This window comes from Dryobates pubescens, chromosome 34 (genome assembly GCF_014839835.1).
Source record: "Dryobates pubescens isolate bDryPub1 chromosome 34, bDryPub1.pri, whole genome shotgun sequence".
Lineage (NCBI taxonomy): Eukaryota > Metazoa > Chordata > Aves > Piciformes > Picidae > Dryobates > Dryobates pubescens.
This window is the reverse complement of record NC_071645.1, coordinates 2078537-2099439: the sequence shown is the minus strand read 5'-3', so window position 1 is coordinate 2099439 and position 20903 is coordinate 2078537. Positions and strand designations below refer to the sequence as shown.

The window sequence follows — 20903 nt, the reverse complement described above, 5'->3', positions numbered from 1 at the left end:
AAAGTGGCAGAAAGGGAAGATGAAGGTGGCCAGCCTGCTGTGATTCCCCCAGGGGGAGAGCCCCAGCCCGCTGGGTGCCACACACGGTGCAGCAGGGCCCATTTCATGCCAGCTGGGAGGGCAGCAGGGCCTTGCTTTTGAATTCTGCCCATCTTTCCCAGCTGTTAGTTTGGTAGGGACAATATCTATCTATCTATCTATCTATCTATCTATCTATCAAGTTTTCTTCAACAGCAAACGGTTCTGTACAGCAGAAGCCTGACCAGCTGGAGGCAAGTCCACTGCAGTAACAGCAGGAAGCTGTTTCAAGGGTGGCATCTCCCTTGCCACAGCAGTGAGCCAGCCTCTTTTCTCCAGAGAGGGGCATTGCCCTTTCCAGCTGCTGGGAATTTTCTGCAGAGGTTTTATTAGCAACATGTTTTTTTTTTTCCCCTTGATTTATTTTTAACAGGGACTAAAAGTTAGCAGCAGAACAGCACCAGCAGGGTGGCATCTGGGCTGTCCTGCTTGTTTGTTTGACTTGGCTGTTTTCCCATGGGAAAGTGGGACACCTTGAGCCCTCTTCCCTCACAAGGTGATATTTGCAGGGCTTAAGTCCTGGAACATCCCTTCCCTCCTCCACGGGGAGCAGAGCCTAAGGCTCCTGTGTGCTGCATCCTGCCCTTTGGAGGGAGAGGAGGGTGTGAGCACCATGTTAAGGGGTCTCCGAGGACCTGTTGGGGGCACAGACAGGAAAATCCTGCCAGTGCTGGTTCCAAGAGCATCCCCACGCTGCGGGTGTGAGGCCGGACAGCAGCTTGCAGGCAGCACAGCTCCCTTGCACTTGTTCCTCCCTGTGAACGCACTGCCCCGGAGGAGGAGGAGGAGGCCTCCTCTCAGCACCAGCAACTCGAGGGCTCTGAGCCTTATCACTGCCCAGCACTGCCATTTTAAGCAACTAATCTCGTGGGGAAAATATTTAATCATTTCCGATGAATCATCAAGAGTGCTTGGCTGGGAAAGCCTGGAGGGGCTGGCCAGGAGTGCACACCAGGCAGGAGGAGGCATGGGAAGGGCCACTGTGTGGCACCAGCAGGTTAAGGAGGCTGGGGGCCAGCACGGGGTTGGTGAGGCTGGAGGTATGCAAAGTAATTGGGGATGCTCTGGAGGAACGTTGTGGCCTCGGGGGGACACACGGCTGGGCCCCAGGGTGGCTCAGGGTTGTCGAGGAGATGCAGCCTGTGGTGCCCAGGGCCTGGACAGTAGCTCATGCTGCAGGAAAGGCAAGCAGAGAGTCTGCAAAGGTTCAGGACCCCTGGGCTGAGAGCTGGAGGAGAGCAAATCTGCAAAGGTTCAGGAGCCCCTGGGCTGAGAGCTGGAGGAGAGCACTCTTGCTGCTTCTGGAAGGTGCTGGAGCCTGTCCTCAGGTGGGGACAATAAGAGTCAATGAGCTTTGAGGGTCCTGTGTGAAGGGGAAGAGAGTGTGGGAGGCAGGAGAAGAAAACTCCAGTGCTTTGTCTTCCCACACAGCCTCTCTGACTCTGGATGACCTGAGGGGAAGGTGAGGTGCAGAACCTGGCTGCGATGTGACAGGGACACTGGACCCAGGTATCCTTCGTGGTTGGCTGTGGGCAACTCGCAGCAGCTCAGGTTTGTGGTGCTCCCCCAGGCCTGTGCAGTGGCCTGTCTCAGGAGGGGCTGTGAATGATTACCCCTGGATAATAGCAGCCTTGTGCAGCCCTAAGAGTCCCCAGGCTAGGAGCACCGCCCCAGCCACGGCTAACAGCATGCCCTGGTGGAGGCTTGAGCCGTGGCTGGGGCCGTGCCTCAGGAACAGGGAGGGGGTTTTGCAGAGACCCTCCCGGAAGGGGCTGGGGGCGCTGCATGGAAGGACACTGAGGCACAGCAGGGCCTGGGGTATAAACTCGGCCGAACTTGGGGAGCTGCCTGGGACAGCACCACCTTCGTGTGCTCTCTGTTCCCACAGGACCCTATTGTTTTGTAGGTGCCGCTGAAAGCCCCTGGGTTTGGCCCGGGGTCGAGTCCACCTGTTCAAAGGCAACACAGAAGCCGTGGTTGGGCTTTGGGACACTGCAGGGCTGAGCAGTGGAGTTCTGCCCAGAAGCAATGCCAGCCAAAAGAGGGACACTCAGGGACTGTCCCCCTTGCTGCCATCCCCCAAAACCCTGTGGCGACAGGACTGACCCTATACGTCTGCCCCCTCCTCCGGCTCTGCAAGCGATTTCCACCTGGAGCGCTCAGCAGCCTGCTCCGGCAGCCAGCACAAGCCCAGGCAGGCAGGACCTGGCAGGCTTGCAGGGCTGCGAGCGAGGCTGGAATGAGCCCCTCCAGCAGAGCTCTAAATGCCTGCGAACGGCCCCTGCCGAGGCGCGGAGAAGCATTTGCTGGAGGTCAGAGTTAGAGGCCGTCGGGGCGAGCCGGGGAGCTGCCCGCGGGGGCCGAGCGGGGCCGGGGTCCGCACCCCACGCTGCGGGGCTCGGCGCGGCGGCGCCCGGCCGGCTGCCGCTGGGGGGTGATAAGGGGCCGCGGGCGGTGGGCAGGCACCGAGCCTTCCTCCACCTCCTCCTCCGCCTGACGTCAGCCCGCGGCCCCGCTCAGTCGCGGGCGGGCGGTCGGTGGCGGCGGTTGGCATGGCTCGGGGGCAGCGGGCGGCGGGACTCGCCCTGGGCTGGGGCTGCTGCCTCCTGCTCTGCTGCGGTGAGTGACGCCGGGGGCGGCGCGGAAGGGACGAGACGGGACGGGACGGGAGCGGGTGCGGGCGCACCTGCGGGGCGGGCGGCCGCAGCCGCCAGCGAGGCGGTGAGCGGGGCCCCACCGTCTGCAGGCATGGACACACCTTCGCCCCGTGCTGCTGGGGCTCCGGGGCTGCAGCGGGGTTACCGCACCGGTGCTGGGCTCTGCTCGCCGCCCAGCCCCTTCCCAGCGCTGTGCGGCCGTGAGGAGCGGCAGCCGGCGGGGGCTTCTCCGGAGAGAGCCGCTCCGGGGGCAGCCAGCACGGCTCACGCCCTTCGGAGGCTGCTTGGCTTGGGGCCAGGAATGCTAAAATTGTGCTGCCGGGGAAGCCGAGGTGGGAGCAGCCCCCTGGAGCGCACGTCCCTGGGCTGTGCGGCGGGGCCGTGGTAGGTCTGGGTGCGGGGGGAGCAGGGAGCGCCCTGTTTTGCTTTCAGGACCCTTTTGTATCTCTCCTAAGGTAGGGTAGGGTGAGGAGGGGTTCCTCCACGTGTGTTCAGTGTGCAGCAGGGTGAATTGGTGGAGCTGTTAGGAGGCATCCACCCCTTTCCTTCTAAGGAGTTTTTTTCCCTGAGCACTGTTTCTCTTGGGTTTTTTTTCACGCTTTCTTTTTTTATCCTCTTTCCAGTCCATTTTCACCCTCGAGTTGGGGGGGCTGTATTTCCTGCCCTGCCCTGCTCCCCACAGGATGCCCTTGTCTCTCAGGGAGACAGGGAGTAGTCCCAGTGCTCTGTGGCTGCTCTATAGAAGCCCAGAACTGACCGTGTCAGAGGAGACCTTTGAGACCATCACATCCCAGCGCTGGCCTGGAGCTCCCAGTCTCATGATTGCTGATAAACAGCACTTTAGCCTTCTCACCTTGCCCCTGCCCAGCCTTGCTGCGGAGCTGGCCCAAGGAGCTGGGGCAGCCTGCACTGGCCGAGGCGTTGGCTCGGGCGGTCAGCTCTCCTGTGGTGCCAAAGGCAGGCTGCTGCCACCCCCTGCCCGTGCCGGGATCCCCTTCCTCGCAGTACTTGTGCTGAGCGAGGTGTTTATTGATTGATGGCAGGGGTGTGTTTGCGAGCCCAGCCACGGGGAAAGGCTTTGCGCTGCCCAGGAGCGGGAGGGGCCGTGGCCAAAGCCGTTCCTAGACGGCTCAGGGGGCTCACTGTGCTGCTGGGGTGGGGGCCCGAGCCCACGCTGGAAATGCCAGTGCCACCCTCGTCCCTTCTGCACTGCCATCTCCGGCTGCTAGAGAGGTGTCTGTGGGTGTTGTCACCTAGCTGTGGGGCTGAGGTTGTGAGCCTTTCCTCTCCTGGTGTCCTGATGGGCTTGGTTTGGGAGTGCAAGGTGTGGGTCCCTGTTGTAGCAGAGCCTTAGCTCGCTGCCCATCGCCAGCACAGCGAGCACCGGGGTGGAGGCTGTTGAGTGCTGGCTCTGCTTGCTGCAGGACCAGGGGCTCTGCGCCCTTTTTCTCCTCTATGACAAAGGAGGGGTGCAGCTGATCCTGCTCTGTGGGAGCTGGGGCATCTTGCTCAGCGGTCTGTGTGAGAGGGGTGGTCTTGCCGGGGCAGAGGAGGGTAGCATGTGTGCGTGTGCCGGGAGCGGGCGGGATCTGGCCGCAGCTGGTTTCCCCGAGACGGGCACAGACGCCCGCGGAAACCGCAAGCATCCCCATGTGCGGCTGCAGACCCCTGTGCCCCTCCTTTACTGCTCTGCGCCGGGGGCTCTGCAGCCGCCCTCGGCAGCTCCCCGCACACCTCGGCTCCGCAGGAGGCTGGCGGAGGGGCTGTGCTACTCCCCACCCCCTTCCCCGGCTCTAAAAGTAAATCTTTGTTCTTGCGGAGCTTTGGCTGCCGGCCGTCTGTCCGCCAGCCAGATGGAAAGGCACGGGGGCTCTCCTCCCTTCCCTCCTTGCTTGTGGCAGGCGTCCTCTCCACATCTCCAGGGCTCCCGCTGGAGCTGTGCCAGGCACTTGGGGTGCCCAGTGCGGGCTGGAGCTCGGCTCTGCGCTGGGCTGCTCCACGCGTGGCCAGTGGGTCTGCAGCCCCTGCCCAGCTTCCCTCGCTGAGCCGGTGTCCTACAGCCACTCTGGGTGCAAGGGAGAATGGACATGTCCCAGAGCATGCTGTGCCAGGGTGCCTGTGCCCAGTGCCTGCCCACGCAGCTGGCAGCTGGTGGGGTCTCAGAGCTGCAGGGGGAAGCCTTGTGTCCCAGGATTGTGGGGGGCCCTGGGGTCCCCCAGCTGCCCACACTTGCAGTCTTACCTAGCCATGGGTGCGCCTTCCAGCCTGAGGGAGGGTTAATACCCAGCCTGTCCCAGGGGAGGTGAGAAGCAGTGAGCCCTTGTTTCAGGTAAGGAGAGGGGGCTTCAGTGTCCTCAAGGGCAGTGCATGGGTGGGAGGGACGTGTGCCTCATGCCAGCCCCAGATGCCAGCCATTCTCCAGCTCTGAGCTCATGGTTTCGGCTGCTCCGCTGCCTGGATAAGAGCTCTCATGCCGACCGGGTCAGCAGGGCGGGCCAGCAGCTCTCCCTGCCCAAGGCCCATGCTGAAGGTCTAAAAATGATGAAGGGGCAAAGGTTCCCCTGGCTGCCAGCACCCAGAAGTATCAGGACTCAGGGGAGGGTGCAGGAGGAGCAGCTGGGACACACCCCAGCTCCAGGCTTGCCCAGGCTGGACCAGGCAGCCAAGTTGTGGCCATGCAGGTGGGCAGGTGCCTGTGTGTGTGCTCAGTCAGCTTCCTGACCCCGGGGCGTGCTTGGCTCTGGAGCCTTCACCTGGCTTTGTGTCACCTCCTTTCCTGTGTAGTGATTTTGCTTGTTCCTTTTTGTTTGGTGCCAACTGTACTGTGCTGATGGGATGAGCGAGAGCCAAAAGTGACCTGTTGGGGTTAGTCCTGAGATGGTTAATCCTGTGACTAATCTTTGTTGTGCCAGGAGGACTCCTGGCTGCGTTTTGGGGCTGTGCCAATGCTGTGGGGGAGGTGTTTTGTGGGCATGGCATTGCCCTTTGAAGTTGCCTCCCTCGCGAGGCTCCGTGGCTGTTAGTGAGCAGCACTATCAAAGACAGCTGTTGACACAGCTGCCTTCCTTCAGCCTTTTATATCCAGCTCCCATACCTGGGCTGGGCCACAGGTGCCAAACCAACTGGCCTTGTTGCTGGGAGACAGAATGCTGTCCCCCCCTGTAGGGCTGTGTGCATTGGCACCCAAAGGGCTGGTGGCGGTGGCACTGCCAGCCTCGCTGTGACACAGCCCTTTTCTCTGCTGTGCCTAGCTGGGGCTGGGCATCTGCACTGCCCCTAGCCCCTGAGGAAGCTGCTCTGTTCCTTGTCCTGGATCAATAGCCATTACCTTCTGCTGCTGCTCTGGAGCATGGCCAGCAGCTCCATTACTGCTGCGGACAAGGGGCTGGCTGGGCTGGGCAGGGCAGGTGGGGTGCTGGGGTGAGCAGCCTCTGCGCAACGTGGGTGTGGGTCCCGGGTGCCACCCCTGCTGTGAGTGGGCAGTGCTGGCTTTGCTGTATGGGCAGGGAGCAGAGAAGCAGTGAGGGGCTGCTCTTGGGTGTGCTGCAGGGGTCAGTGCTCTCACTGCTGGGTTCTGGGATCCTGGGTCAGTGCTTGGGCAGAGCCATAATTTGCTCATGCCATGGCCATGGTGGCTGGGGCCATGCTGCCTTGCTGAAGGGCCCTGTTGCCTCGGAGGGAGGGAGCAGCAGGCAGCTGCAGCTGGCTGGGGCACCCCTTTCTGAGCTGCTGCCCTATGTGCCCCATCCCACTGCAGAGGAACACAGAGCCTCATTCATGTCCCAGCTCCTGGGGCTGCTGCGGGGGCTGCTTGGGCTGACGTCAGGGCTCTGGTTGTGGGAAGGTGTGGCCCTGGTGCCGCCAGTTTCAGCCCCCAGCCCCTTCTCCTGCTAACCTGCTGACGCCTCCTTGCCTGGCCTTTCCCTGCAGCAAGATATGGTGGGTGGGAGGTGGATGTGGGGGCCCAGAGGTCCTGTTGCAGCAAGGCTGGAATGCTGTGGGGAAGGCCAGGTCTGGTGGGGACTGCAGCAGCAGTGGGATGGGAGCTGTGTTCGGGTGTCCCGGGGGAAGGTTTGGGGTCAGCATGGTGTGCCTTGTCCTCTCCCTGGAAGGAGCCTTGGTGGCCTGAGCCCGAGAGTTGGCTGTGGAGGCAGTGAGGCGACTGGAGCAGGGCTGGCACTGCCCCCAGGCTGGGACTCGGTGCCTGGGGGATGCTGGCAGGAGGCCAGCTTTGCTTCCTTGCTGACTCAGACGTGGGGGCTTCCTTCCCCGTGCCTCCCGCCCCTGACGGGCTCTGGGCTCTGTCTCGCAGCTGCAGCCAGCAAGGTGGAGGTCTCCATGCCAGCGCTGGTGGAAGTGGAGAGAGGAGGCACGGCCAGAATCGAGTGCAACTTCCACATCCCTGAGAATGGGTCCTACGCCTACATCAACTGGTTCTACGTGAGTGCTGGCCTGGCAGGGGGCGGTGGGCAGCGGGCTGGGCTGGCAGCTGGCTCGGGGCTTTCACCTGGGCTCTCTGTCAGCCTGGCCTTGGCCCCTTGCCTTGCAGATGGACCGTGCCAGCCGGGTGAGGCTCTACCACATCACGAGCGGAGAGACCCTGGAAGAGGACACCAGCTACAAAGGGCGACTGTCACTGGGGGAGGACAATGCCCTCTCCATCAGCGGGGTGACCCTGCAGGACTCCAAGACCTTTGTGTGCCAGGTTGGGGCAGGCAGCTACGGTGTGGACGAGAAGCACACCGAGCTCCTCATCTACAGTGAGTGATGGGGCAGGGGGGCAGCGCGGCCACGCATCTGTGCTGTGGGGCTGGCAGGGGGTCCTGTCTCATCCATCTTAATACATGGGGAGGCAAATTCTCTTTCCAGAGGTCCCTGAGGCCCCCGAGATCACGGCCGACTCAGGAGGCATCTCTGTGCAGAACAGCGACACCTCGGAGGTGAGGAGAGGCCCCGCAGAGGGGCAGGGGGGAGGCTCCCAGCCGTACCAGGCTCCTGCTCCACTCTCCCCCCGTTGGGGGCACCTGGTGCTGAGGGCTCTCTCTGCCGCTGCAGATCGCCCGGTGCGTGAGCAGGAACAGCTTCCCACCCCCCAACATCACGTGGCACAAGAACGGGGAGCAGCTGGAGGAGAGCCGTAAGCGGGATGGGGAGGGAGGATGGGGCTGAGGCGTTGCACCTGCCCGCTGCGGAGAGAAGCCAGGGCCCTGCTGCTGTCCCCGGCCAGCCGGAGGAGCTCTGTGCTCGGGAGGGAGCCGCGGCAGCCCGCGGCCGGCAGCAGCTCTGTGTGTGTGTGTGTGCTGTCCCCGCAGCCGAGGTGAAGCTGACGTTCACGCGGACGCGGGAGGCCAGCGGCCTCTACACCGTCACCAGCAGCCTCTTCGCCCGCGTCCGGCGCCAGGACCAGCACTCGCACTACCACTGCGCCGTGCACTACCGCCTGCGGGGCCGCACGCACACCCTGGAGTCACGCCGGGTCAACGTCACTGTCTTCTGTGAGTCGGGGGGCTGCCCCCCGCCGGCCCTTCCAGCCTGGGCTCAGGCCCCCACCCCAGCAGCACAGTGAGCCCCCCGAGCCGTCTAGGAACGGCTTTGGCCACGGCCCCTCCCGCTCCTGGGCAGCGCAAAGCCTTTCCCCGTGGCTGGGCTCGCAGACACACCCCTGCCATCAATCAATAAACACCTCGCTCAGCACGTGTGCCGTGAGGAGGGGGATCCCGGCACGGGCAGGGGGTGGCAGCAGCCTGCCTTTGGCACCGCAGGAGAGCTGAACCGATGCCTCGGCCAGCGCAGGCTGCCCCAGCTCCTTGGGCCGGCTCCGCAGCAAGGCTGGGCAGGGGCAAGGGGAGGAGGCTAAAGTGCTGTTTATCAGCAATCATGGGACTGGGAGCTCCAGGCCAGCGCTGGGATGTGATGGTCTCAAAGGTCTCCTCTGACGTGGTCAGTTCTGGGCTTCTGTGGAGCAGCCACAGAGCACTGGGACTACTCCCTGTGCCTCTGAGAGAGGAGGGCATGCCAGATCCCACCCTGCCAGCCCCCAGCCCTCTGTGCCCAGCACCAGCCCTTGCCAGGCCCCCCCTGCTGCTGTGTGGTGTGGGCTCTGTGCTGACCCTTCCCTCATGCCCCCCCAGACCCGGCGGAGCACGTCAAGCTGCAGGTGATGCCATCCCCCACGCTGGTGAAGGAAGGGGATGATGTGCAGCTGGTCTGTGAGGCTGATGGCAACCCAGCACCCGTTTTCAGCTTCTATAAGAGAGAGGTGGGCACCTGGGCATGTCCTGGCTGCAACTTGTGTCCTGCCTGCAGGGCCCTGGGCAGTGGGGTGCAGTGGCTTGGGTGGAGCCCTGTGAGGAGATGCTGAGGGAGCTGGGGGTGTTTAACCTGGAGAAGAGGAGGCTCAGGGGAGACCTTATTGCTGTCTACAACTACCCAAAGAGGGGTTGTAGCTAGGCAGGGATTGGTCTCTTCTCCCAGGCACCCAGCACCAGTCTCAAGCTGTGCAGGGAGAAGTTTAGGCTTGATCTCAGAAAGAAATTCTTCACAGCAAGAGAGGTTGGCCTTTGGGGTGGGCTGCCCAGGGAGGGGCTGTGGAGGTGCTTAAGAAGGGACTGGATGAGGCACTTTAGTGCCATGGTCTGGTTGGTCAGTTAGGGTTGGGTGACCATTTGGACTTGATGATCTTGGAGGTCTTTTCCAACCTGGCTGAGTCTGTGGTTCTGAGGGTGTCAGTGTGGGGCTAAGGGCTCTGCTCTCTTCCCACTGCCTGCAGCTGGAGGACTGGCAAGATCTGTCGACGCTGGCAGAGAGTGGGGTGCTGAACCTGCACGGTGTCAGTAAGAACAGCAGTGGCCTGTACAGATGCCAGACACTGGACTTGGATGACCTGAGACAGCTAGAGGAGGATGTGGAGCTGGTTGTGAACTGTAAGGCGGGGGGACAGGACCCTGTGGACCTTGTGATGGGTGCCTCAGCCCTTCTTCTCACTCTGATTTGCTCTCCATCCCTTTCCTAGACATTGAAGGGGTCCAAGTGAACATGGAGCCATCCTCAACCCTTCACGAAGGGGATAGTGTGAGGCTGAGCTGTGATGCCCACAGCCCTGTGGACCTGGACTACCACTGGAGGGATGAGAAGGTGAGCAGGCATTGCTAGCCTGGGCTTTGCAGGAAACTGGGCAGAGCCAGGAGCTTGCTCTGTCTCTCCTGAGAAAGGCCAGGAGTGCTATTTCCCCTTCTATGGACCTGCATTGTCTACCTCTTCTCCTGGCCACTACTGTGGGGAGAGGTCCTGTGGTTGCAGGTTCCCTTGCACACATAGGAGGGAGGATGAAATCTCTCTGGGACAGCTGCAGGGCCTGGGGACCTGGGTGGGGAAGGGCTTGGGTCCCATTGCTGATGGGCATGGCTTCCCCACAGGGCAGGAAGGTAGCAGAGGGGAACCAACTCTTCCTGAGCAACCTCACCTTTGAGACCTCCAGCAACTTCAGCTGCAAGGTGGTGGCACCAAGCGTGCCAGGGCTGGAGCGGAGCAAGCAGGTGGCTGTGGCCGTTCAGGGTAAGGGCTGGCGTCGGTGTGGGGGTGCTGCCCTGCCAGAGTGAGCCCCATCCCACCCAGCACTGATGAGCCCTCCCCACAGGGAAGCCACGGATCGTGGCCATCAGCTCCCCGCTCTACGTGCAGCAGGACCAGGTGGTGAACCTGACCTGCAAGGCCATCGCTTACCCGAAGCCCTCTCTGCGCTGGAGCGTCAACGGGACGGTGAGCGCTGGGGAGGGTGCTGGCGCCAGGCCCTGGGGCCTCAGAGGGAGCGCTGAACCCTCCCCTGCCTCTGCTCCCCTGGCAGGCTCATGAGTTCTCTGACAACCAGCACATCGCCAGCAACCTGACTGTGCGTGTGAGCCACGACCTGCTGCGGGCAGGAGCCAGGTGCAGGGTCTCCAACGCCTTTGGTGCCACTGAACAGCACATCCAGCTGCTGGGTGAGTGTTGGGCACTGCCCTCTGCCCTGGGAGCTCTACCTGTGTGCAGTGCTGGTGTGGTGTGGCTGAGCCCTGTCTGAGCAGGTGTCCATCTGTTAGAGGGTAGGAGGGCTCTGCAGAGGCAGCTTGCCAGGCTGGGGAGATGGGCAGAGCCCAGGGGCAGGAGGTTTAACAAATCTGAGTGCCAGGTTCTACACTCTGGCCACAACAACCCCAGGCAGTGCAGCAGGCTGGGGGCAGAGTGGCTGGAGAGCAGCCAGGCAGAGAGGGAGCAGTGAGCCAGCAGTGTGCCCAGGTGGCCAAGAAGGCCAATGGTATCCTGGCCTGCATCAGGAACAGTGTGGCCAGCAGGAGCAGGGAAGTCATTCTGCCTTGTACTCAGCCACACTTTAAGTACTGTGTCCAGTCCTGGGCCCTTCAGTTCAAGACAGATGTTGAGATGCTGGAACATGTCCAGAGAAGGGCAACAAAGCTGGGGAGGGGTCTGGAGCACAGCCCTGTGAGAGAGTGAGGGAGCTGAGGGTGTTTAGCCTGGAGAAGAGGAGGCTCAGGGGAGACTTTATTGCTGTTTACAACTACCAGAAGGGAGGTTGTAGCCAGGTGGGGGTTGGTCTCTCCTCTCTGGCAAGCAGCACCAGAACAAGAGGACACAGTCTCAAGCTGTGCCAGGGGAGGTTTAGGCTGGATGTTAGAAAGAAGTTCTTCCCAGCAAGAGAGATTGCCCTTTGGGATGGGCTGCCCAGGGAGGGTTTGGGGGCAGCGTCCCTGGAGGCATTTAAGAAGGGACTGGATGAGGCACTTAGTGCCATGGTCTGGTTGAGCAGTTAGGGTTGGGTGATCAGTTGGACCTGATGATCTTGGAGGTCTCTTCCAAGCTGGCTGATTCTGTGATTCTCTCTTTTTGCCTTCCTTTCCTGCTCTACCAGTGGATTCTGTCAGAAAAGGTCAGTCTCTGTGCTGTGCTGGCTGCATGCATCCCTTGTTCCTGGCTCTGGCAGGAGCCAGTGGGAGTCACACTCATCTCTGGCTTGGGGAAGGAGCCTTGGCTGCTGGCACTCGCTCTGCATCTCGCTGCCAAGCCACGAGGGAAAGGGAGGCTTTGTCTCCGCTGGTCTCTGCAGCGGTGTGGAAGCTGCTTGCTTGTCCTCAGCCTGTAGCCTAGCAAGAAGATCAAGTGCAGCTTCCTGCTGCCCAGGCCCACTGGGCAAGGAAGCCAAGGGGTGGTTTGTCTTGAAGGAAGTGCTCTGAGCTGTTCTGCAGCATGGCAGCCGGGAGCAGAATGCAAAGCTGTCTTCCAAGTGCCCGGGGGGAGATTCTCTGTAGTGCCCTCTGCATGCTGCAGGGAGCTGGAGGAGCGCTGGCAGCTGGAGCCCCCGTGGTGCTTTCTTGGGGGGAGAGGTCCTTTCCTCACTCCCTCCCAAGGGAAGGAAGCAGAAGCTGGAGAACATCAAGGTGGGCCAGGCAGTGACTTCTTCCTCTCCCATTGTGTTTAGATCAAACGACATCAGAGAGCAAGGGAGTGATCATCGTGGCCATCATCGTCTGCATCCTCGTGCTGGCCGTGCTGGGCTCTGTCATCTGCTTCCTGCACAAGAAAGGGAAGATCCCCTGTGGCCGAGCTGGGAAACAGGACATGTAAGCGCTGCTGCCTGCCCTCCCAGGGAGCCCCTGGGGCCAGAGGTGCTTGCCATCACTCATGCTTCCCATCTCATTGCACCAGCTGCTCTCTGCCCGGCGTGGAGGGAGGCAATAGGGCAGCCTCGGGGGGCACCGCGCTGGGACCTCCGCAGCGCTTCCAGCTTCCCACAGCCTGGGGTCCGCACTGCTCACCCTGCCCACACAGGGAGGTGGTGAGGACGACAGCAGAGTGGTAGAGCAGCCAAGGGAGCCCTCCCCAGGGAGGGGCTGGGCAGCCCAAAGCTTTTTCTGAACCAAAGCCTCCTTCACCCCTGGCCTTCCTCTGCCCTGGCCCCGCTCCAGAGCATCCTCTGGGCTGGAGCCCCAGGGCTCATCCGGCCACGTGCCCCCTGTGGTATTGCAAACATGTCTCAGAATTGTCACCTCCCTCCCCTAGCACAAAGCCAGAGGCACGTAAAGACAAGATTTTAGTTGACGTTAAGTCAGATAAGCTTTCCGAAGAGGCCGGGCTCCTGCAGGGTGCCAACGGTGAGAAGAGACCTGCCGCTGACCAGGTAGGACAGAGCGTCGGGCACTGCCCTTCCCCAGGGCCAGGGCTGGGCGCAGAGGTGAGGAGCATAGGGGGGGTCCACCGAGGTCATGCTTTGCTCCTCTCCACGAGCTCTCCCCACCCTGCATGGGCCTTCATCATCATCATCATCGGCGCTTGGCGGGGGAGGGGAGGTGACAGAGCCACAGCTCTCTGCTGCGGGGGTGGAGGAGCAGCCCTGCCCTGCGCGTCTGCAGCTCTGCTCCGGGCCAGCCCCTGGCACCTCCTGGCAGCACACTGCCACTGCTTGGCACTGCCACCTTCCCTGCTCCCTGGAACAGGAGCCGGGCTCCCCAGGGGTCTCTTGGAAAAGGAACTACAATAACACCCCAGAGGGGCCAGGAGTCTGAGCAGAGGCTGCAGGAATGGGCCCTGCCCTGGCGTCTCTGAGCCAAAGTGTTGGGTGCGGGATGAGACGAGTTTCCCACGTCCCATGCTTACCTCTCACCTGGATTCAAGAGCCCTTGCAGCCTTGAGCACCTGTTTACAGTGTCAGTGCCAGCCCGTGCCCATGCTGAGGGAGGGCCTGCCGTGCTTGGCATCCTGTGGAGCTGCGGGATGCAGCACCTGAGCCCACTGCAGTTTTGTTTGCCTTATGCCAAGAGAGAAACGCCTCCCACCCTGGTTTGGCTGCCCACACAGCTCATGCTTACTGCCCCTTGCCCTGGGACAGATGCTCAGCCATCATGGGGTGGCCTGGGGCTGGTGAGAGCCTTTGTCACACTCTCTGTCACACAGGACCTGGTTTTGGTGCACCCCTGACTGCTGTTCTTTGTTGTTTTTCCCTCCCCTCTTTGTGGCGGTGAACTGAAGAGCGAGAAATACATCGATCTGAGGAACTAGAGAGGGAACCTCCTAAGTGCTTTCTTCCTTCAAACCTTTCCTGCTCTCGGATTGCCTTGTCCCATCCCTGCTCCAGAACCTGGGGAGCACAGCCAGAGACAATTACTGCATCACAGTGCTGAGCCCCAGCCTGCAGGGGACACCCCTGACTCACCTGTCCGTTACCTCAATCGTGGGCTTGCAAGTTGTCAACTTAGCAGCAGCAAAGCTGAACTTGCTCCCTGCAGCAGAGAGGCCAACAGCAATCTTGGAAAGAAATAGTCCATTAAGTTACCTGGTGGAAGGATTTGGGGCTTTTTCAGGAAGTTTGGTTCTGTATGTTGTGTGGGGGAATGTTTTTGATGTGTTGGGGTTGCTTGGTTGGGTTTGGCTACCCCAAAACGTGCTTGGAAAAGCTGAAGTTTTGCTTGTGGGATGTCTGAGGCACCTTAGTGTTAGCAGTGTTGCAGGTTAGAGGAGTGAAGGATGGCAGTGGTGTGGTAGAGCAGCGTTTGCCAGCTGCTGGGGAGGTGCTGGTGCTTTGCTTTTCCTTTGTGGAACTGTTCTTGGCTCCTTGGTTCAGCCCAGCGTGTCCTGGCTGTGCTGTGTGGGCAGGGAGCTCTCTTGTGGGTGGCTGTGATTGTTCATGGATTCATGGAATGGGTTGGGTTAGAAGGAACCTTCAAGATCATCCACTTCCACCCCCTTGCCATGGGCAAAGACACCTTCCACCAGCCCAGGTTTCTCAAGGCCTCATCCAACCTGGCCTTGAACACCTCCAGGGAGGGGGCATCCACAACCTCCCTGGGCAACCTGTGGCAGTGTCTCCCCACCCTCACTGGAAAGGAAGTTTCTGGTAAGTGAGTGGCTGGCAGAGCAAAGCCAGGGCTGCCCCTCTCAGGCAGATGCCAGCCCAAGGGCTTAGGAGCTCTGGTTTGTAGCACAGCTTTGCTGACAGGAGGGGAGGACTTCCTTCTCTCCACTCCCTAGGGACCGGGATTTGTTTCAGGGGTGCTGCTGGCAACAGTGGGTCCCAGACCCTCCCCAGCCCTCTCACCCCCCAAATTTGAAACAGTGGAATGTTAGTCCAGAGTCAGCTGGTGGTGTCTCAGGGTTTTTTGGTTTGGTTTGGTTTTTGTGGTGAGCAAGTCCCAGCCCCAGGTAAAAATGGCTTATTTCTGTGCTTTGGTAGCAGCCCTGGCCCCACAGCCAGGCTGGTGTTAGAGGAGCTGAGCAGTGGAAGGGGGAGATGGGCAAGCAGCCTGCCTTTAGCTTCAGCTGCCATGGGCTGGGCCAGCCCTCTGCCTGCAAGCAGGGCTCTCTCTCCTGCCTCTTCCTAGAGAGATCAGCCCCCTGCCTCTCCTGCCTCTCAGTCACCTACTCAGTGCTATGCTGTCCACAAGCCTGTTTCCTCCCAACCCCTCAGCAAGGGGCTGAGGCCAACCCCGAGGGACCGGAGAGATGTCCCCTGGTGTGCCCCCAGCATCCTCTACCGGGAGCAGGGGTCTGAGCAGCAGCTGGTGGCCAGCAGCCCACCAAGCAGTGAGCTATACTCGTGAGCTATGTGTTGTTGAAGCAAGAGCTTTGGTTTATATATATTTTTGTTGAATTGTGTGTAAATTTCCAGAAGTTTTTGTCTGATACTTGCAGGTTTTTTTTATATATGTGAAAATAAAGTACCAAGTTCACCTCTGGCTCCTGTGTTTCTTCTCACTAGCAAGGGGTGTACCAGGACGGTGTAAGGGCAGTGTCACTCCCCCAGCCTCACTCGGGGTCAAGGCTTCCTTCCCAGGAGCAGCCTGGGTGGCACCATGCCTACTCCCCTCTTCAGGTGGGGCTTGCTGCTTCAGGTAGCAGACAGCTGTCAGCTGGAAGCCCTCCTCAGCCCGGGCTCCAGCACACAGCTGGAGGTCAGAGACGCAGAGAATTCCTCGTGGGGTGGGGAAAGCCTTCTGAGGTCATCCACTTCAACCATCGACCTCACACCACCCTAGCCACCACACCGTGTCCCAAGCTGCCATGGCCACACCTTTCTTGAACGCTTCCAGGGGTGGGGGACTTTACCACCTCCCCGGGGCAGCCTGTTCCAGTCCCTGTCCAGCCTTTCTACCCTCCAGCAGCTGCTTTAGTGTCCTCCGTTACCCTGCAGTGCGCCGCGGAGCTGCGCGGGGCTGGGGCGGTGGGGACCGCGCGTTGCTATGGACGCGGCGGGCGGGTCTTGGAGCGCAGCGTTGCTATGGCTACGGCGCATGCGCCACGGAGCGCAGCGTCGCTATTGGCTCGGGGAACGCAGCGTCGCTATTGGCTCGGGGAGCGCAGCGTCGCTATTGGCTCGGGAAGTGCAGCGTTGCTATGTGCCCGGCGCATGCGCTGTGGAGCACAGCGGTGCTGGGGGTTCGGCGCACGCGCTGCTGTAGCGCATGCGCTGTAGCGCAGACTCCAGACCCGTCCGAGTCCAGCCGCACGAGGCTGCGCCGAGCCGACGCGAACGGAGCCGAGCCGGGAGCCTGCGCCGGTCCCTGCAGTGCAAAGGCGAGAGGGGCTTCAGTTGATCCAAGTAACCCCTCTGACCTCAAGTCGCCCCGACTAACTGCGGGTCATTTCAGGGCAAAATAGAGAGGGGCTTCATTTGACCTCTAGTAACCCCTGTGACCTAAAGTAACCCCAAATAAGCGCAGGGCACTATAGGGCAAAATAGAGAGGGGCTTCATTTGACCTCTAGTAACCCCTGTGACCTAAAGTAACCCCAAATAAGCGCAGGTCACTATAGGGCAAAATAGAGAGGGGCTTCATTTGACCTCTAGTAACCCCTGTGACCTAAAGTAACCCCAAATAAGCGCAGCTCACTATAGGGCAAAATAGAGAGGGGCTTCATTTGACCTCTAGTAACCCCTGTGACCTAAAGTAACCCCAAATAAGCGCAGCTCACTATAGGGCAAAATAGAGAGGGGCTTCATTTGACCTCTAGTAACCCCTGTGACCGAAAGTAACCCCAAATAAGTGCAGGTCACTATAGGGCAAAATAGAGAGGGGCTTCATTTGACCTCTAGTAACCCCTGTGACCTAAAGTAACCCCAAATAAGTGCAGGTCACTTCAGGGCAAAATAGAGAGGGGCTTCATTTGACCTCTAGTAACCCCTGTGACCTAAAGTAACCCCAAATAAGTGCAGGTCACTTCAGGGCAAAATAGAGAGGGGCTTCATTTGACCTCTAGTAACCCCTGTGACCTAAAGTAACCCCAAATAAGTGCAGGTCACTATAGGGCAAAATAGAGAGGGGCTTCATTTGACCTCTAGTAACCCCTGTGACCTAAAGTACCCCAAATAAGTGCAGGTCACTTCAGGGCAAAATAGAGAGGGGCTTCATTTGACCTCTAGTAACCCCTGTGACCTAAAGTAACCCCAAATAAGCGCAGGTCACTATAGGGCAAAATAGAGAGGGGCTTCATTTGACCTCTAGTAACCCCTGTGACCTAAAGTAACCCCAAATAAGCGCAGGTCACTATAGGGCAAAATAGAGAGGGGCTTCATTTGACCTCTAGTAACCCCTGTGACCTAAAGTAACCCCAAATAAGCGCAGGTCACTATAGGGCAAAATAGAGAGGGGCTTCATTTGACCTCTAGTAACCCCTGTGACCTAAAGTAACCCCAAATAAGTGCAGGTCACTATAGGGCAAAATAGAGAGGGGCTTCATTTGACCTCTAGTAACCCCTGTGACCTAAAGTAACCCCAAATAAGCGCAGGTCACTATAGGGCAAAATAGAGAGGGGCTTCATTTGACCTCTAGTAACCCCTGTGACCTAAAGTAACCCCAAATAAGCGCAGCTCACTATAGGGCAAAATAGAGAGGGGCTTCATTTGACCTCTAGTAACCCCTGTGACCTAAAGTAACCCCAAATAAGCGCAGGTCACTATAGGGCAAAATAGAGAGGGGCTTCATTTGACCTCTAGTAACCCCTGTGACCGAAAGTAACCCCAAATAAGTGCAGGTCACTATAGGGCAAAATAGAGAGGGGCTTCATTTGACCTCTAGTAACCCCTGTGACCTAAAGTAACCCCAAATAAGTGCAGGTCACTTCAGGGCAAAATAGAGAGGGGCTTCATTTGACCTCTAGTAACCCCTGTGACCTAAAGTAACCCCAAATAAGTGCAGGTCACTTCAGGGCAAAATAGAGAGGGGCTTCATTTGACCTCTAGTAACCCCTGTGACCTAAAGTAACCCCAAATAAGTGCAGGTCACTATAGGGCAAAATAGAGAGGGGCTTCATTTGACCTCTAGTAACCCCTGTGACCTAAAGTACCCCAAATAAGTGCAGGTCACTTCAGGGCAAAATAGAGAGGGGCTTCATTTGACCTCTAGTAACCCCTGTGACCTAAAGTAACCCCAAATAAGCGCAGGTCACTATAGGGCAAAATAGAGAGGGGCTTCATTTGACCTCTAGTAACCCCTGTGACCTAAAGTAACCCCAAATAAGCGCAGGTCACTATAGGGCAAAATAGAGAGGGGCTTCATTTGACCTCTAGGAACCCCTGTGACCTAAAGTAACCCCAAATAAGCGCAGGTCACTATAGGGCAAAATAGAGAGGGGCTTCATTTGACCTCTAGTAACCCCTGTGACCTAAAGTAACCCCAAATAAGTGCAGGTCACTATAGGGCAAAATAGAGAGGGGCTTCATTTGACCTCTAGTAACCCCTGTGACCTAAAGTAACCCCAAATAAGCGCAGGTCACTATAGGGCAAAATAGAGAGGGGCTTCATTTGACCTCTAGTAACCCCTGTGACCTAAAGTAACCCCAAATAAGCGCAGGTCACTATAGGGCAAAATAGAGAGGGGCTTCATTTGACCTCTAGTAACCCCTGTGACCTAAAGTAACCCCAAATAAGCGCAGGTCACTATAGGGCAAAATAGAGAGGGGCTTCATTTGACCTCTAGTAACCCCTGTGACCTAAAGTAACCCCAAATAAGCGCAGGTCACTATAGGGCAAAATAGAGAGGGGCTTCATTTGACCTCTAGTAACCCCTGTGACCTAAAGTAACCCCAAATAAGTGCAGGTCACTATAGGGCAAAATAGAGAGGGGCTTCATTTGACCTCTAGTAACCCCTGTGACCTAAAGTAACCCCAAATAAGTGCAGGTCACTTCAGGGCAAAATAGAGAGGGGCTTCATTTGACCTCTAGTAACCCCTGTGACCTAAAGTAACCCCAAATAAGTGCAGGTCACTTCAGGGCAAAATAGAGAGGGGCTTCATTTGACCTCTAGTAACCCCTGTGACCTAAAGTAACCCCAAATAAGTGCAGGTCACTATAGGGCAAAATAGAGAGGGGCTTCATTTGACCTCTAGTAACCCCTGTGACCTCACTTGGCCCCCATTAAGTGTAGGAGAAAGCTCTATTTTAAGGGTCACTGAATACAGTCTGGCACTCAGGAAGTTCCACCTCAAAGTGAGCAGAAAGCACTTTGGTGTGAGGCTGCTGGAGGCCCGGAGCAGGCTGCCAGGAGAGGTTGTGCAGTCTCCTGCTCTGGAGACTTTCAAGACCCAGCTGGATGTGTTCTTGTGTCACCTGCCCTGGGTGGCCCTACTCTGGCAGGGGGCTTGGACTGGATGATCTCCAGAGGTCCCTTCCAACCCCTCCCCTTCCCTGTTAAGTCCATCACTAGACTCAGTGTAAACTCAGTGTACCTCCTCCAGTGTGCTTCGGCAGAGACTTGTGGCACCGGAGATCCAGGAGCCCAAGCGAACAGCGCAGGTAGCACCAGGGGAGGGTGAGGTTGGAGATGAGCCTCAAAAGAGGCTGTCAAGGCCTGGAACAGGCTTGCCCAGGGCGGTGGTGGAGTCCCCAGCCCTGGCTGGATTTCCAGCCTCACAGCTGTGGTGCTGAGGGCCAGGCTTTGGTGGTGACCCAGAGCTGGCCCCCAGCCTCCTGCAGGTCTCTTCCAAAGTGGGGGGGGCAGCCTGCAGAAGATTTATCTGAGCCAGGCCTGAGGGAGGACTCTTCCTTTCCCAGGCCTCACAGAACCAACACCACACAGACCATCTGCTACAACAAAGGAAAATTTTATTGAAAAATAAAACTTTGTTTTGTTTTTCTTTTCCTTTTTTTTTTTTCCTCTCCTTTTCTTTTTCCTTTTTTTTTTATTCTTCCTTTTTTCTTTTTTTTTCTTCCTTTTTTTTCTTCATTTTTTTCCTTCTTTTTTTCCCTTCCTTTTTTCTTCCTTTTTTCTTCTTCTTTTTTCCTTCCTTTTTTTTCCTTCTTTTTTTCTTCCTTTTTTTCCTTCCTTTTTTTTCGTTCCTTTTTTTTTCTTCCTTTTTTTTCCTTCTTTTTTTTTTGTTCCTTCTTCTTTTTTTTTCCTTTTTTTTTCTTCCTTTTTTTTTCTTCTTTTTTTTTAAATCTTCCTTTTTTTTTCCTTCCTTTTTTTTTTTCCTCTTTATTTTATAACTGACACAGGTGAATGAAAATCCTCAGAAACAAAGAAGCTCTTTTAGTGGGCAGCATACAAGAATGGGAACAATTAATAAATAACATTAGTATCAACCTCTAAACATCAACAAGGCAACAACAACAACCAACAACAACAAAAAAAAAAAACAACCAACAAACAAACCCCAAAACCCCACAAACCAACCCCAAAATGAGGACTTTTAAAACCCAAAGTGAACCTTTAAAGCTCAGCTACTCTCTGGAAGAATATTTACCTTCTGTTTTTCTTTTGTTTCTCCTCATTCTTTACAGATCTGAAAGGATTAAATACTGCTAGTACAGTCTGGGGGGAAGGGGGGTGTTCTTTTATATTAATGACACTATTATACCTCTTTTTTTTTGTCTCTCCTCCTTTAAAATAGTTTGTGACAAACAAAAAAACATCTCAGCATTTAGTATTTCTTTCCTTTTAACACTGACATTCTACAAATTGAGGGAGGTGAGGGGGAGGGGTTGCTGTTTGGAAGGGGAAGAACCAGCTGGGTTCTACCCCCACTGAGGGTTTGATCCATAGAATAATAGAAGTCCAGGCTGCTGTCCCCTGCAGAAAGGACACAGAGCTGAGGGGGCGAGGCCAGAGGAGGGCCACCAAGAGGAGCCAAGGGTTGGAGCACCTCTGCTGGGAGGATGAAGCTAGAGGGGGTTCAGCCTGGAGAAG

The 20903-nt window shown here is 57.8% G+C and overlaps 1 protein-coding gene across 1 annotated transcript; it reads left to right on the top strand.

The window, feature by feature from the left end:
* The first annotated feature begins 2576 nt into the window (after positions 1-2576).
* MCAM (melanoma cell adhesion molecule) lies at positions 2577-15451 on the top strand. The gene is made up of 15 exons (XM_054176136.1): positions 2577-2697; positions 7048-7175; positions 7285-7495; positions 7605-7675; positions 7791-7872; positions 8048-8230; positions 8867-8994; positions 9505-9658; positions 9748-9869; positions 10151-10289; positions 10372-10493; positions 10579-10714; positions 12208-12349; positions 12789-12906; positions 13755-15451. Exons 1-15 carry the CDS (start codon positions 2631-2633, stop codon positions 13782-13784), a joined length of 1833 nt encoding a protein of 610 aa, XP_054032111.1. The 5' UTR covers positions 2577-2630; the 3' UTR covers positions 13785-15451.
* Positions 15452-20903: the final 5452 nt, after the last annotated feature.